At 40.6% G+C, this 14,106-nt stretch overlaps 1 protein-coding gene across 1 annotated transcript; it reads left to right on the forward strand.

Moving 5' to 3' along the window:
* The first annotated feature begins 4,047 nt into the window (after positions 1-4,047).
* On the forward strand, positions 4,048-4,983 carry LOC138092580 (olfactory receptor 4D9-like). The gene has a single exon (XM_068988623.1). It carries the CDS (start codon positions 4,048-4,050, stop codon positions 4,981-4,983), a length of 936 nt encoding a protein of 311 aa, XP_068844724.1.
* Positions 4,984-14,106: the final 9,123 nt, after the last annotated feature.

The following is a 14,106-nucleotide window of genomic DNA, read 5'->3' on the forward strand; positions in this document are numbered from 1 at the left end:
ACTTTGCCAACAAAGGTCCATCTAGTCAAGGCTATGGTTTTTCCTGTGGTCATGTATAGATGTGAGAGTTGGACTGTGAAGAAAGCTGAGCACTGAAGAATTGATGCTTTTGAACTGTGATGTTGGAGAAGACTCTTGAGAGTCCCTTGGACTGCAAGGAGATCCAACCAGTCCATTCTGAAGAAGATCAGCCCTGGGTGTTCTTTGGAAGGAATGATGCTGAAGTTGAAACTCCAGTACTTTGGCCACCTCATGCAAAGAGTTGACTCTTTGGAAAAGACTCTGATGCTGGGAGGGATTGGGGGCAGGAGGAGAAGGGGATGACCGAGGATGAGATGGCTGGATGGCATCACTGACTCGATGGACGTGAGTCTGAGTGAACTCCGAGAGTTGGTGATGGACAGGGAGGCCTGGCAAACAGTGATTTGTGGGGTCGCAAAGAGTCGGACACGACTGAGCGACTAAACTGAAGTGAACTGAACTGAACTGATATATATATACACACACGTGGCTGATTCACTTTGCTCTACAGCAGAAACTAACACAGCATTGTAAAGCAACTAAACACCAATTTTAAAAAAATAGGCCAAGAGAAATAAGGAAGCTGAGGAAATTGCAACACACAGCAGTTTTTTGCAGATGCTTATGATCAGTTAATATTTAGCTAAAAAGGTCCTCGTAAGTGACCACACGTCTGTGATTTTCTCTGAGTCTTACAATCAGAGACATTAGGCCAGGAATCCTAATCATACTTCCAGTGCTTCTCAAGCTTTCTGAAATTATTGCCCCTTAAAAGAGCTTTTTTAGATATTTTTCTAACTGCTCTCCCTCAAGAAAATTTAATACCAAAGATACACCGTACCTCTTTTTGTCTTCTGAGGTTGTCTGAAAAAGCACACCTCATTAAAACATCCAAGACTTTTCTGGCTCACAAGAACCAATTTTTGCCCCATGGGCGTCATACCCACATTGAGAATGAATGGCCATATGACATGAGATGTTGTTCAGTCGCCCAGTCGTGTCCGACTCTTTGTGACCCCAGGGACCGCAGCACGCCAGGCCTCTCTGTCCATCACCAACTCCCGGAGTCTACTCAGACTCGTGTTCATGGAGTCTGTGATGCCATCCAACCGTCTCATCCTCTCTCATCCCCTTCTCCTCCCACCTTCAATCTTTCCCAGCATCAGGGTCTTTTCTGATGAATCAGTTCTTCACATCAGGTGGCCAAAGCATTGACATTAGAACTTAATATAAGTGTTTCCCCAAAACTTGGAGACTCACACAATATTAACATGTGTAGAGTTATGTTGTCTGGGGTCTTGCAAGAATTTGGAAGGCATAGAAATTGGGCATTTTCGTGTATGTGTGGACTTGTGTGCAGTAGTGAGTTGGGAGCTGTATAACAAGGCCCACTGGAGCTCCAACACTAGCAGAAGAAGGTCCATTCTGTCTCCATGCTCACAGCCAATAAAATTCCCTTTACTATTCTCAAATCAGGCCTGGTCCTGAGGGACTAGTGAGCACACCAGGGGCACTTTGGGAGAAGAAGAGCCGTGACGATGTGATTCCCTGAGGCTGCCTTTTCCAACATGAAAGTTGAAGAGAACAGGTTGACGTCCAGAATAACTAACCTTCCAAAGAACTTCACCTTCTAACGTGCTATTTCCCCAGCAGCACAGACACTGAGACCAAGCCACCCAGTCTCAGAATGTGCGGATTCCTGCCTGGATGCTGAAGGATTTAGGTAAGGACGTTGAACCGTCAGAGTGTGACGCACTGTGGGTTACACATAAACGGTATGAGCGTGAAAAATAGACCTCGTATATCACGTGCTGCAAAAAGAGCAGAAAACTTCAGGGGCCATAAAAAGGGATGTTAAATATTGGGGAGCAGCAATCTCTTCCTACGAAGCTACAGAGATGGAGGCAGCGTGGTTAGCGAGAAAGCAGTTTGTATCTGATGGGATGACTGACTTGCGTAAGGGGAGCAGAGCTTTTTCCAGCTCAGGGTTTGTCCACAGGGATCCATGTGGATCGTAGAGTCCACAAGATGCGTGCTTCCTTTAAAAAGGTGATCTTAACCCCAAATTCTCTTAAAAAACTATGGCGGTTTCAAAGGCAGCCTCATATCTATACATTTCCTGTGACTCAACAGTTCTCTTTTGTCTTTGCTCCAGAGGCAGCTTTATTTCCAAACCTGATGACACTAAAGCCTCTGTCTGCTTGTTTAAGTCACACAAGTTCATTGGAACAATAATAAGCAAGTTGGTTCAAAGAGAAGCTGTTCTATTGAATAGCATTTGGCTGAGTGACTAGCGCATGCACACACAAACACACACACACACACACCTCTCATAAGTAACCCTTCAGGGAAGATGTTGTTTGTTTGGATTGGCAGGGGCGGTGGGGTGGGAGAAACAAGTGGCTGGAACGTCCTGGGTACTTTACACAAAGACTGTTACAGTTCATTCCTTGTGCTGCCCACTGAAGTAAGTGTTCTGCTTCCCTGTTTACGAGGGGAAATCAAAGGAAAGTAGAGGACTTGCTCCGAGTGTCAAAGGAGGAAGTGGTGGGATTCCAGAGCTGATGCTCCCCCAGAGCTCTTACGCCTGTCTCACACTGCATCACACTGGATGGTGCACAACATTGCATCATTCTAGACTGCTCTTACGTTTTCGAACTGAGGATCAGAGGCCAGAGAGGCAGCAGAACTTTCTCAAGGTCACAGAGCTATTTTACAGCCTGGAGCAGAAAACAAATCTCTCTATCCCTAAGGCCAAGTCAAAGACATTAACAAAGGGTTTCTTATGTTTGTCTAGATCCTTTTTGCTCGTTCACACACAATCCGATGCCAAGGCTTGTAAATCAGGATGTGCACTTACCAGCAAAGTGTATTCATTAATTTAAAAAAAAAAAACAAACTACTGAGCACCTAACATGTGCCCCAGACTAAGGAAAGCTTGGATGGCATTCAGTTCAGTTCAGTTCAGTTCAGTTCAGTCGCTCAGTCGTGTCCGACTCTCTCGACCCCATGAATCGCAGCACACCAGGCCTCCCTGTCCATCACCAACTCCCGGAGTTCACTCAGACTCGCGTCCATCGAGTCGGTAATGCCATCCAGCCATCTCATCCTCTGTCGTCCCCTTCTCCTCCTGCCCCCAGTCCCTCCCAGCATCAGAGTCTTTTCCAGTGAGTCAGCTCTTCTCATGAGGTGGATGGCGTTAGGACAAATGAAATACTGAGCAGACAGGATGGGCTTGAGATGTAACAGGAAATACACGGAACTGAGGAGAGACAGACAAAATTAGATGGAATAACCCGTTATAGGCGCCAGAAAGGGCGTCATAAAAGGATGTCAGGAAAACGCTCACCGAGGAGGAGACTCGGGACCTGAATGCTGAAAGATCGGTTCGGTTCAGTCGCTCAGTCACGCCCAACTCTTTGCGATCCCATGGACTGCAGCGTGCCAGGCTTCCCTGTCCATCACCAGCTCCCGGAGTCTGAAAGATCACTGCTCATCAGTGAGAAGATCATGAGAGTGGGAGGGCATGGTAGGTGGGGAGAACAAGGGGAACACAGATCCAAAACTGTGGGCCTTCCCTTCTAGTAATATCAGTCCTTCGAAATCATCTCTGACGTCACCTCCTCCAGGAAATCTCCCCTAACACACTGAAAGCAACACTCGGTGTTGTAGACTGCAGGATATACACTTCCTTTGCCCAGGAGGGCGTGAATTTCCCTGGAAGTACATAAACTATTTGTTAATTTCTAAACACTTCATCTTTTTCCTGTGCTCAGTGTTCTTAGAAGACTTTTGGTTTGACTTTATATTTCAAAATGTGGCAAAAAGCATGTGCCATGCAGTTCTTTTACTTTTTCCTCAAGTACCTGTCCTCTGAGATTTGGAAATATTTGCCTCATTCTCTTGTTCTCTCTCCCTAAGACCACATGGCCCTTACCTCCATGGAATTATCCAGGCAAGAATACTGGAGTGGGTTGCCATTCTCCTCTCCATCAAAGCTGTACCTGGAGGAATAAATGTCATCCAATGGCCTTGAAAAATCACACCAGGGTGTCGGAATTTATCTTTTGTGGACTTACCCAATCTCAAGAGCTGAGTGTGCTCCTGTTTTTCCTTTTATCTGTGGTTTATGTAACAACTGTGTTAGCAAATGTTGCCATCATGGTCACTGTGAGCTGTGAGTCTCGCCTCCAGACCCCCATGTACTTCCTGCTCCGCAACCTCTCCGTCCTGGACATCTGCTTTTCCTCCATCACAACCCCCAAGGTCCTGGTGGACCTCCTTTCAGAGAGAAAGGCCATCTCCTTCCGTGGCTGCCTCACACAGATGTTCTTCTTCTACCTGCTCGGGGGCGCAGACATCTTCTCCCTCTCGGTCATGGCCTTTGACCGCTACGTGGCCATCTCCAAGCCCCTGCACTACGTGACCGTCATGAGTCGGGGGCGCTGCACTGCCCTCATCGTGGCCTCCTGGGCGGGGGGCTTTGTCCACTCCATCGTGCAGACCTCCCTGCTGCTCCCCCTCCCTTTCTGCGGACCCAACGTCCTGGACGGTTTCTACTGTGACGTCCCGCAGGTGCTCACACTCGCCTGCACGGACACCTTTGCCCTTGAGCTCCTGATGATTTCCAACAACGGCCTGGTCACCACCCTGTGGTTCATCCTGCTTCTTGTGTCCTACACAGTCATCCTGACGATGCTGAGGTCCCACTCCGGGGAGGGCAGGAGGAAAGCCGTCTCCACCTGCACCGCCCACATCACGGTGGTCACCCTTCACTTCGTGCCCTGCATCTACGTCTACGCCCGGCCCTTCTCCGCCCTCCCCACGGACAGAGCTGTCTCCATCACCTTCACTGTCATCATTCCTGTCCTGAACCCCATGATCTACACCCTGAGGAACCAGGAGATGAAGGCAGCCATGCGGAGGCTGAGGAGACAATTCTTGCTTTCTGAAAGGGGATAGTCTCCTTATAGATTGTGGATCAAGATGTAAGTATATAATTGAAATATTTTCTTAAAATATTAGCTGTCATATTCAGGGGCTCAACTGTATGTAGACGATTAACTAGACCAGGTAGGCACAGGTACAAGGGACCGGCGACCTGGAACACCTGTATCAGAAAGGAACACCAGCAGGAAGTTTCAGGAAAGAACCTAGTTCTTGAAGAGTAATTGACAACAAGCCAGGCCCAGAGGCAGACTGTACTAGAAATGGGTGTCCAGACAAAGGGTGAAGGACAGCACTCTGACATCCAGGCAGGCAGTAGGCCACCCGGGCCTCTGTCTCAGCAAAGCAGGGATACAGCTTCTGGGTCCCAGTGCAACAACAGTTACCCTGTGACTATTTCCTAAGCATATGCTTGTTACCAAACTCTGTCCAGGGACATTCTTCTCTACCATTTCTGTTCTGTCAGCAAATTGGGGCCTGCTCTTTCAGTGAGCTCATCTATGAAATACACTGCCACAGCCCCCACAACCGTGTTACATGTAAAGCGTTTTAGTTTTGAAACATCTGCATTGCCTGCCAGTCTCTGTGACTCTGTCAGACTTAGACGTGACCTGGGACTCACACCGTCTGATTTGGTGAAGTGGCCACATGTAAGTACAGCCAATGGGACTGCCTGCCCTACCGCCCACAACACGGCCTCAGGCAGAAGCTAGTTTGGCTGAAAATAGAAAAAAGTATATCCAAGCCAATAAATGCTTTTATTTTTCCTATGTGTACCTGTTTACCATTTCCCTTATTGCAATGTTTTAAAAATTCCATAAAACTTCCAATTAGTACATCAAATTCTCCTTTACATTCTCAGGGTGTAAATTAGTGTCTGACCCATAAAAGCTTTAAATAAGTGTTTCAAATACTTGGAAAGGGATGAAATGAATGTATGTAAGAATATGAGACCAAATTCTACTTAATCTTGGTTTTTTACTATTTAAAGATGACATTACTTCTTCAGGGACTTCCCCAGTGGTCCAGTGGTTAAGCATCCTCACTTCCACTGCACAGATTTGATAGGGGGCAGAGGTGTGATCCCTGGATGGGAATATGATCCCACATGTCATACGATGCAGCCGAAAAAATAAAAGAATAAAGCAACATTGACTTTACTTCTTGAACAGATGCTCCCTCATGGATCAAAGGAAAGGAAACGACTGAGTCAGAGCGTGCTATGATCCTCACTGTAAGCTTTACGCAAGACCGCATCCCTTTGTTTTAATTTACTGGGGCCAGGTAGGTTTTCCAGTTTCTAGTTTCTTAAAGTCTAGAAAGATAACACAGTGCATGTATTGCAGATTTCACTGTTTCTCCTATGTCATACCAAGTGAATTGTTTCTATTTCGTGAAACGAGGCACCGATGGAACTTCAGGCATTTTCTATAGCAGCTATACTCACCGCATTTTGACTGAAAATGTCATCCACAGTAAAATACATTTGCACTCTAATAACAGCTAGGGAGTAAAAAAGGAGAGCTGCCAAATTATACATACTCACTGATTTTAAGATGCATCTCAATTTCAGGGACATTCAAATGTAAAGGAAAGAAAAGATTTATCTTAGAATTTAACAAACTCAATATTCAAAAATACAAAATAATCAGTCCCTGTCTCATGCACGCACATACGTACGCACATACACTTTCCCAAAGAGAGACAGACAGAAAGCAAACAAGTTTTATTTTGCCAATCTTATGTTTTAGGAGCACAAAAAACTGCCATTAATTCAGTATTTCAAAACAGACTGTAACCAAATTCTGACCACCTATAACACCTTTATTATTGTGGGCATTATGTTATATATTATTTATATTTGTTTCTTAGTATTAAAATAAATTTTGAAACTCTAGTATTTCCTCACTTTAGGGACCAAAGATACTGCTACTACAGTTCCATACTGTGAAAGTAAGGAAAATATTTCTCTTATCTTATGGAAACCTGATAAGATATTCCATTCTAGGAAAGATCCTGTTATTCCCCAAAGACCCAGGCACATTCGAGAGTTACACTTCTCTCGTGGAACAAATAAATACATGCTATGAACTTGTAGCCTACTAAAGAAAAGAAGACTCAAAGCATTGAAAATTTACAGGATGGAAGAGACCATATAATTTCCATAGAAAATATAGTTAATAAAAATTGGCTAAAAGAGAAAACACCTTAGCAAATCAATAATTATAGATGAACCAAAAAAATTGCCAAAGACAGATCCTTTGAAAAAATTTTAGATCCAAATAACTTTGTGGATGATTTCCAATAAATATTCAAGGATCCAGTAATTCCAATTTTCTTTTTATTTTTAGAGCACTTCTTAATACATTCCATAAGGATATCATAACCCTATTGACAAACTATATAATAGCATCTAATTGATCTAATAATATCATATATCTAATGTAGGTAAACGTACCAATCACATCTTTAGAAATAGATGTAAAATTCTTGTAAAATATTAGCAAGTTCCACAGCAATGCTTTATGTAATAACAGCAAGGTCAAGTAGAATTTATTCCAGTTTCAAAAAGAAATATTAATATAATTCACTGCAATTATAGAATAAAATATGAAAAGGTGCAATTATTTCAGTGGCTCAGAAAATATTCATCATAAATCAGCCCACATCACTGGAAAGCAAAACATACTTAAGAAGCCAGGAATTGAAAAACAGAAAGTGACCACCTCAGTAAAGAATATTAACAGGAACTATATAGCAAGTCAGAGAAAGCAATGGCACCCCACTCCAGTACTCTTGCCTGGAAAATCCCACAGACGGAGGAGCCTGGTGGGCTGCAGTCCATGGGGTCGCTAAGGGTCAGGCACAACTGAGCGACTTCACTTTCCCTTTTCACTTTCATGCATTGGAGAAGGAAATGGCAACCCACTCCAGTGTTCTTGCCTGGAGAATCCAAGGGACGGGGGAGCCTGGTGGGCTGCCATCTATGGGGTCTCACAGAGTCAGATTTGACTGAAGCGACTTAGCAGCAGCAGCAGCAGCATATAGCAAGTATTATGTGTGTGCTCACTCTTTGGGGTCCCATAGACTGTAGCCCACCAGCCTCCTTGGAACTGTCCTTGAAATTTTCTAGGCAAGTGGGTTAGCCAGTGCCATCTCCAGGGGATCCTCCCCACCCTGGAATCAAACCCAGGTCTTCTGCATTGCAGTTAAATTCTTTACCATCTGAGCCACCAAAACTGTTAACTGACAAAAGCCTGAAGGAGGATAACTACCAGATTAACATTATCTGGATTTATGAAATATTATTAAAAGATCCAACCCCATGGATTCAGTAACCTCTTTTTTTTTTCTTTTGAAGGCGTATTGAAAATATTAACTATTTGGCTACCTGATTTTAAAAATAAATCTAATATAAAGGCTAGTCCACAGGCAAGGTGGGCCTTCTTATAATCCAGCCAGCAGCTCTGGAGCACCAGTACAAGCCCTGGTAGCTCTTGTGACCTTTCATTAAGAGGCCTCATGTTCTGAGGCCTTTAGTTCAGATAGACATTAAGATTTAGTTCTGAAATCTGAGGACACAATCCACAAGATAAAATCATAGTATTTTCTCCTATTACAAAGATCCAGTATGATAACTTTTCCATATTAAACTACCTTTCCAGACAGGCAGAAATTATGCTTGCAAAAACACAGAACAAAATTGCTCAGAACATTTAAAACTCATATTTGAAAAGCAGTTCACAATATTACATCTAAATTGCACAGAAGACCCCAGTGATCACTAGCAAATCTATCAGTCCAGTTTTTCCAACCCAAGCAGCTCCAAATATTATACTTAATGACTAAATATTAAAACAGTTTTATTACTGTCCTTAATAGAAGATAATACCTGCTATCACCACTAATATTAATTATTGCACTTCAATTCATTTACAACTCAAAAACACAAGAAAAATGACAAAGCATAAAAATGTGGGAAAATAGAGGGGGGGAGTCATTATTCTCAGATGTTAAGATGCTACACCACAAGTTCTGTAAGGAATTCACTGAAATATTATTGAAAATAACAAAAGTAACACAAATAACAAAATAACAAAAATAACACATAAAATCAAATTACATGAACCATTGTTTTCTAATACACCATCAATATCCATAGAGAAAAAAGCTATTTTAGGCAAAATGGAAGCGTACATATCATGAAACAAAGTCTTGATCTAAACCTGCACACTCATTGCTTATTGCAAACATCCACTCATGTGCATATCAGAGTTCACAAGAAGAGAAGGGAAAAGCTTAGGACAAAAAAATTAATATAAAGCAGAAAACCAAAGAATTGAATACTCCTCCACCAGTGGAAGGGTAAGCTGGATAAAAAATCATCCCACCGGCAGAGATTACAGTGAAACTTGTTTGCCTCAACCTGAACTTCATGTGGAAAAAGAATCATTTCTGAGACTTCAAAACCCTGACACAAGTCTCAGATTGAAGTTTGCACTGCCTATGAAATAAGAAACACCAAAAGGAAGAATTAACAGCAATGCAGGGTTAATAATGCTTTGTGATGCTTGAAAGAAACAAATATTTCCCTTATCTGAAGGAATGCACACTAAACCTAAGACTCTGAAGATTTCCACATAAATAGCTTGAGCACAAATTCATAGAACAAAATTTTAAATGCATGCAGAAACAAGTCATTATTAGGAAGAATCAAAAGAAATAACCAAGGACTTCCCTGGTGGTCCAGTGGTTCAGAATGTATCTTTCGATGCAGGGGAGAAGGGTTCAATCCCTGGTCAGGGAACCAAGATCCCACATGCCACAGGGAGGTTGAGCCTGTGAGCAGCAAATAGTCAGCAGGCCGCAACAAAGACCAACACAGTCAAATAAATAAAACAACCAAAGCACAATGTGACCCTCAAGGTCTTTGAACACGGAAGTAACCAGATACAGAACCCAAAGTAAATTCAAAGCTAAAAACAAACATTAAAGTTTTTAAATGAGCAAGGAAAAAAGATAATAAAAGAGAAAAGTAAATTTGTAAACAGAATAAAATAAAACTTCTAGAAATGAAAGCTGAATATGAACTGAATAACTCCCTGAAATGGGACACATATGAGATAGAATACACAAGAAGGATGGTTAAGATACGTAGGAAAGAAGATGAACAAATCTAACAAATAATATATCTGACATGAGTTCCAGAATGAAAAAAATAATATGAATGAAAAAATAATAGGAAGGGTCACTATTTTATGGGATCAGTTCAGTTCAGTTGCTCAGTCGTGTCCGACTCTTTGCGACCCCATGAATCACAGCACGCCAAGCCTCCCTGTCCATCACCATCACCAGGAGTTCACTCAGACTCACGTCCATCGAGTCCGTAATGCCATCCAGCCATCTCATCCTCGGTCGTCCCCTTCTCCTCCTGCCCCAATCCCTCCCAGCATCAGAGTCTTTTCCAATGAGTCAACTCTTCACATGAGGTGGCCAAAGTACTGGAGTTTAAGCTTCAGCATCATTCCTTCCAAAGAAATCCCAGGGTTGATCTCCTTCAGAACGAACTGGTTGGATCTCCTTGCAGTCCAAGGGACTCTCAAGAGTCTTCTCCAACACCACAGTTCAAAAGCATCAATTCTTCAGCGCTCAGCCTTCTTCACATTCCAACTCTCACATCCATACATGACCACAGGAAAAACCATAGCCTTGACTAGACAGACCTTAGTTGGCAAAGTAATGTCTCTGCTTTTGAATATACTATCTAGCTTGGTCATAACTTTTCTTCCAAGGAGTAAGCGTCTTTTAATTTCATGGCCGCAGTCACCATCTGCAGTGATTTTGGAGCCCAAAAAGATAAAGTCTGACACTGTTTCCACTGTTCCCCCATCTATTTCCCATGAAGTGATGGGACCAGATGCCATGATCTTCGTTTTCTGAATGTTGAGCTTTAAGCCAACTTTTTCACTCTCCTCTTTCACTTTCATCAAGAGGCTTTTTAGCTCCTCTTCACTTTCTGCCATAAGGGTGGTATCATCTGCATATCTGAGGTTATTGATATTTCTCCTGGCAATCTTGATTCCAGCTTGTGCTTCTTCCAGTCCAGCATTTCTCATGATGTACTCTGCATAGAAGTTAAATAAGTAGGGTGACAATATACAGCCTTGACGCACTCCTTTTCCTATTTGGAACCAGTCTGTTGTTCCATGTCCAGTTCTAACTGTTGCTTCCTGACCTGCAGATAGGTTTCTCAAGAGGCAGGTCAGGTGGTCTGGTATTCCCATCTCTTTCAGAATTTTCCACAGTTTCTTGTGATCCACACAGTCAAAGGCTTTGGCATAGTCAATAAAGCAGAAATAGATGTTTTTCTGGAACTCTCTTGCTTTTTCCATGATCCAACGGATGTTGGCAATTTGATCTCTGGTTCCTCTGCCTTTTCTAAAACCAGCTTGAACATCAGGGAGTTCACTGTTCATGTATTGCTGAAGCCTGGCTTGGAGGATTTTGAGCATTACTTTACTAGCATGTGAGATGAGTGCAATTATGTGGTAGTTTGAGTATTCTTTGGCGTTGCCTTTCTTTGGAATTGGAATGAAAACTGACCTTTTCTAGTCCTGTGGCCACTGCTGAGTTTTCCAAATTTGCTGGCATATTGAGTGCATATAACGGGGAAATTTTCACGACTGATGAAAAATACCAATTCTCAGATTCATAACATATCATCCTAGAATACTTGAGGAATAGAGTCACATATAGTTACAAAACTGTAAATCACAAAAGTCAAAACGAGCATCACTTCTATACACTAACAACAATCTATCAGAAAAATTAAGAAACCAACTGAATTTACAGCTGCATCAAAAGAGTAAAATACTAAGGAATAAACTTAACCAAAGAGATGAAATATCTGTTCACTGAAAACTATAAAATACTGATTAAAGAAATTGAATAAAATACCAATTAATGGAAAGATAATCCATGCTAATGGACTGGGAGAATTCATATTACAAAGTATACATTCTACTCAAAGATAGCTACAGATTCCATGTAATCCCCATCAAAATTCCAAAAGCAATTTTCACAAAAATAGAAGAGCAATCCTTAAATTTGTGTGCTACCACAAGGACTCCATAGTCAAAGCAATCCTGAGAAAGAAAAAAGCTAGAGGCTTCTCACCTATCATTTGAAACTATATTATAAAGCTATAGTAATCAAAACAGCATAATACTAGCATAAAAATAGACATAGAGACCAACGGAACAGAATCAAGAACCCAGAAATAAAGCCATACAATTGCAATCATTTAATTTATGGGGCTGGAGGTGGGGGAAGCCAAGAATATCCAATGGGGAAAGGATACTCAGCTCAATCAGTGTTGCTGGGAAAGTTGGATAACCACATGCATAATATCAAAATTGGACCCGTATCTTACATCACTCACAAAAATTCACTTGCATGGATTAAATATCAAGTCTAAGCATAAGACTTGATACCACAAAACTCCTAGAAGGAAAATGGAAGGAAAACTCCTTGACTTTGGTCTTGGCAATGATTTTTTTAATCTGACACCAAAAGCACAAGTAACAAAGCCAAAATTAACAAATGAGGCTGCATCACATTAAAAGCTTCTCAACCTAATGTCCATCAACAGATGAATAAGTAAAGAAGATGTCATGCATATATATGATGGAATATTAATTAGCTATTAAAAAGAATGAAATAATGCCATTTGCAGCAACATAGATAAACCTGGAGATTATCATACTAAGTGAAGTAAATCAGATAAAGGCAAATATCATATGATATCACCGATACATAGAATCTTTAAAAAAATTATACAAATGAACTTATTTACAAAACAAAATCAGATTCACAGATTTAGAGAACAAACATATGATTACTAGCTGGGAAAGAGTCCAGAGAGGGGACAGATTTGGAATTTGGGATTGACATGTACACGGTGCTATAATTACAATAAAATGCATTTCCATGGGGAAAAAAACTAAAAAGTATCTGCAAAACAAGATACATAATCAACAAATGAAAAAACAACCTAAAGAATGGGAGAAGATATTTATAAATCGTATATCAGGTAAGGGGTTAATATACAAAATGTATAAAGAACTCATGCAACTTAATAGCAGGAAAAAAATTTTCAGTTTTAAAACAGGCAAAGGAACTGAATAGATCTTTTTCCAAACAAGACATACAAATGTCAACAGGTATATGACAAGGTGCTCAACATCACAAAACATCAGGGAAATGCAAATCAAACTCACAATGAGATATTACTCAACATCTGGAGTAGCTTGCCATTTCCTTCTCCGAGGGATCTTCCCAATCGAGGGGTCAAACCCAGGTCTCTGAGTTACAGGCAGATTCTTTACCAATGAGCCACCAGGGAGCCCCTCTATTAGAACAGCTATAGTCAAAAAGACATGAGGTAAGTGTCAGCAAGGACATGGAGAAGAGGAAACCCTTGTACACTCTTGGTCGGAATATAAACCGGTACAGCCACTTTGAAAACCAATATAGAGGTTTTTCAAGAAATTGAAAGTAGAACTACAAATGATCTAGCAATTCCACCTCTGGGTATATATCCAAAGAAAATGAAATCAGCCTCTAGAAGAAGTATAAGAACTGCCACGGTCATTGTAGCTTATTCATAATACCCAAGATATAAAGACAATCTAAGTGTCCCTCGGTGAATGAATGAATAAAGATGTGGATAAATATGTATAATATGTATAATATAAACAATATAAATATATAGTAAATATACATTTAAATATATATTTATAATTATATTACTAGAGATATATTATTATATATTGTACTTATATTATAATTAAATATATTATATATAATTACTAATATATATACTATACTATTATACTATATACTATTATATACTAATATATATACTATTATACTATAATATCTTAGAGTATATACTATATACTATACTAATATAATATACTATATATTATGTTATAATAATATTATAGTATACAATATAGTATAATTATATAATAGTATATACTATTATATAAGGTATAATATAATTATTATACTGTTATATACTATTAGATAATTATACTATATTATACCTTATAATACCTTATTATATATTATAAT

This window comes from Capricornis sumatraensis, chromosome 16 (assembly GCF_032405125.1).
Source record: "Capricornis sumatraensis isolate serow.1 chromosome 16, serow.2, whole genome shotgun sequence".
Lineage (NCBI taxonomy): Eukaryota > Metazoa > Chordata > Mammalia > Artiodactyla > Bovidae > Capricornis > Capricornis sumatraensis.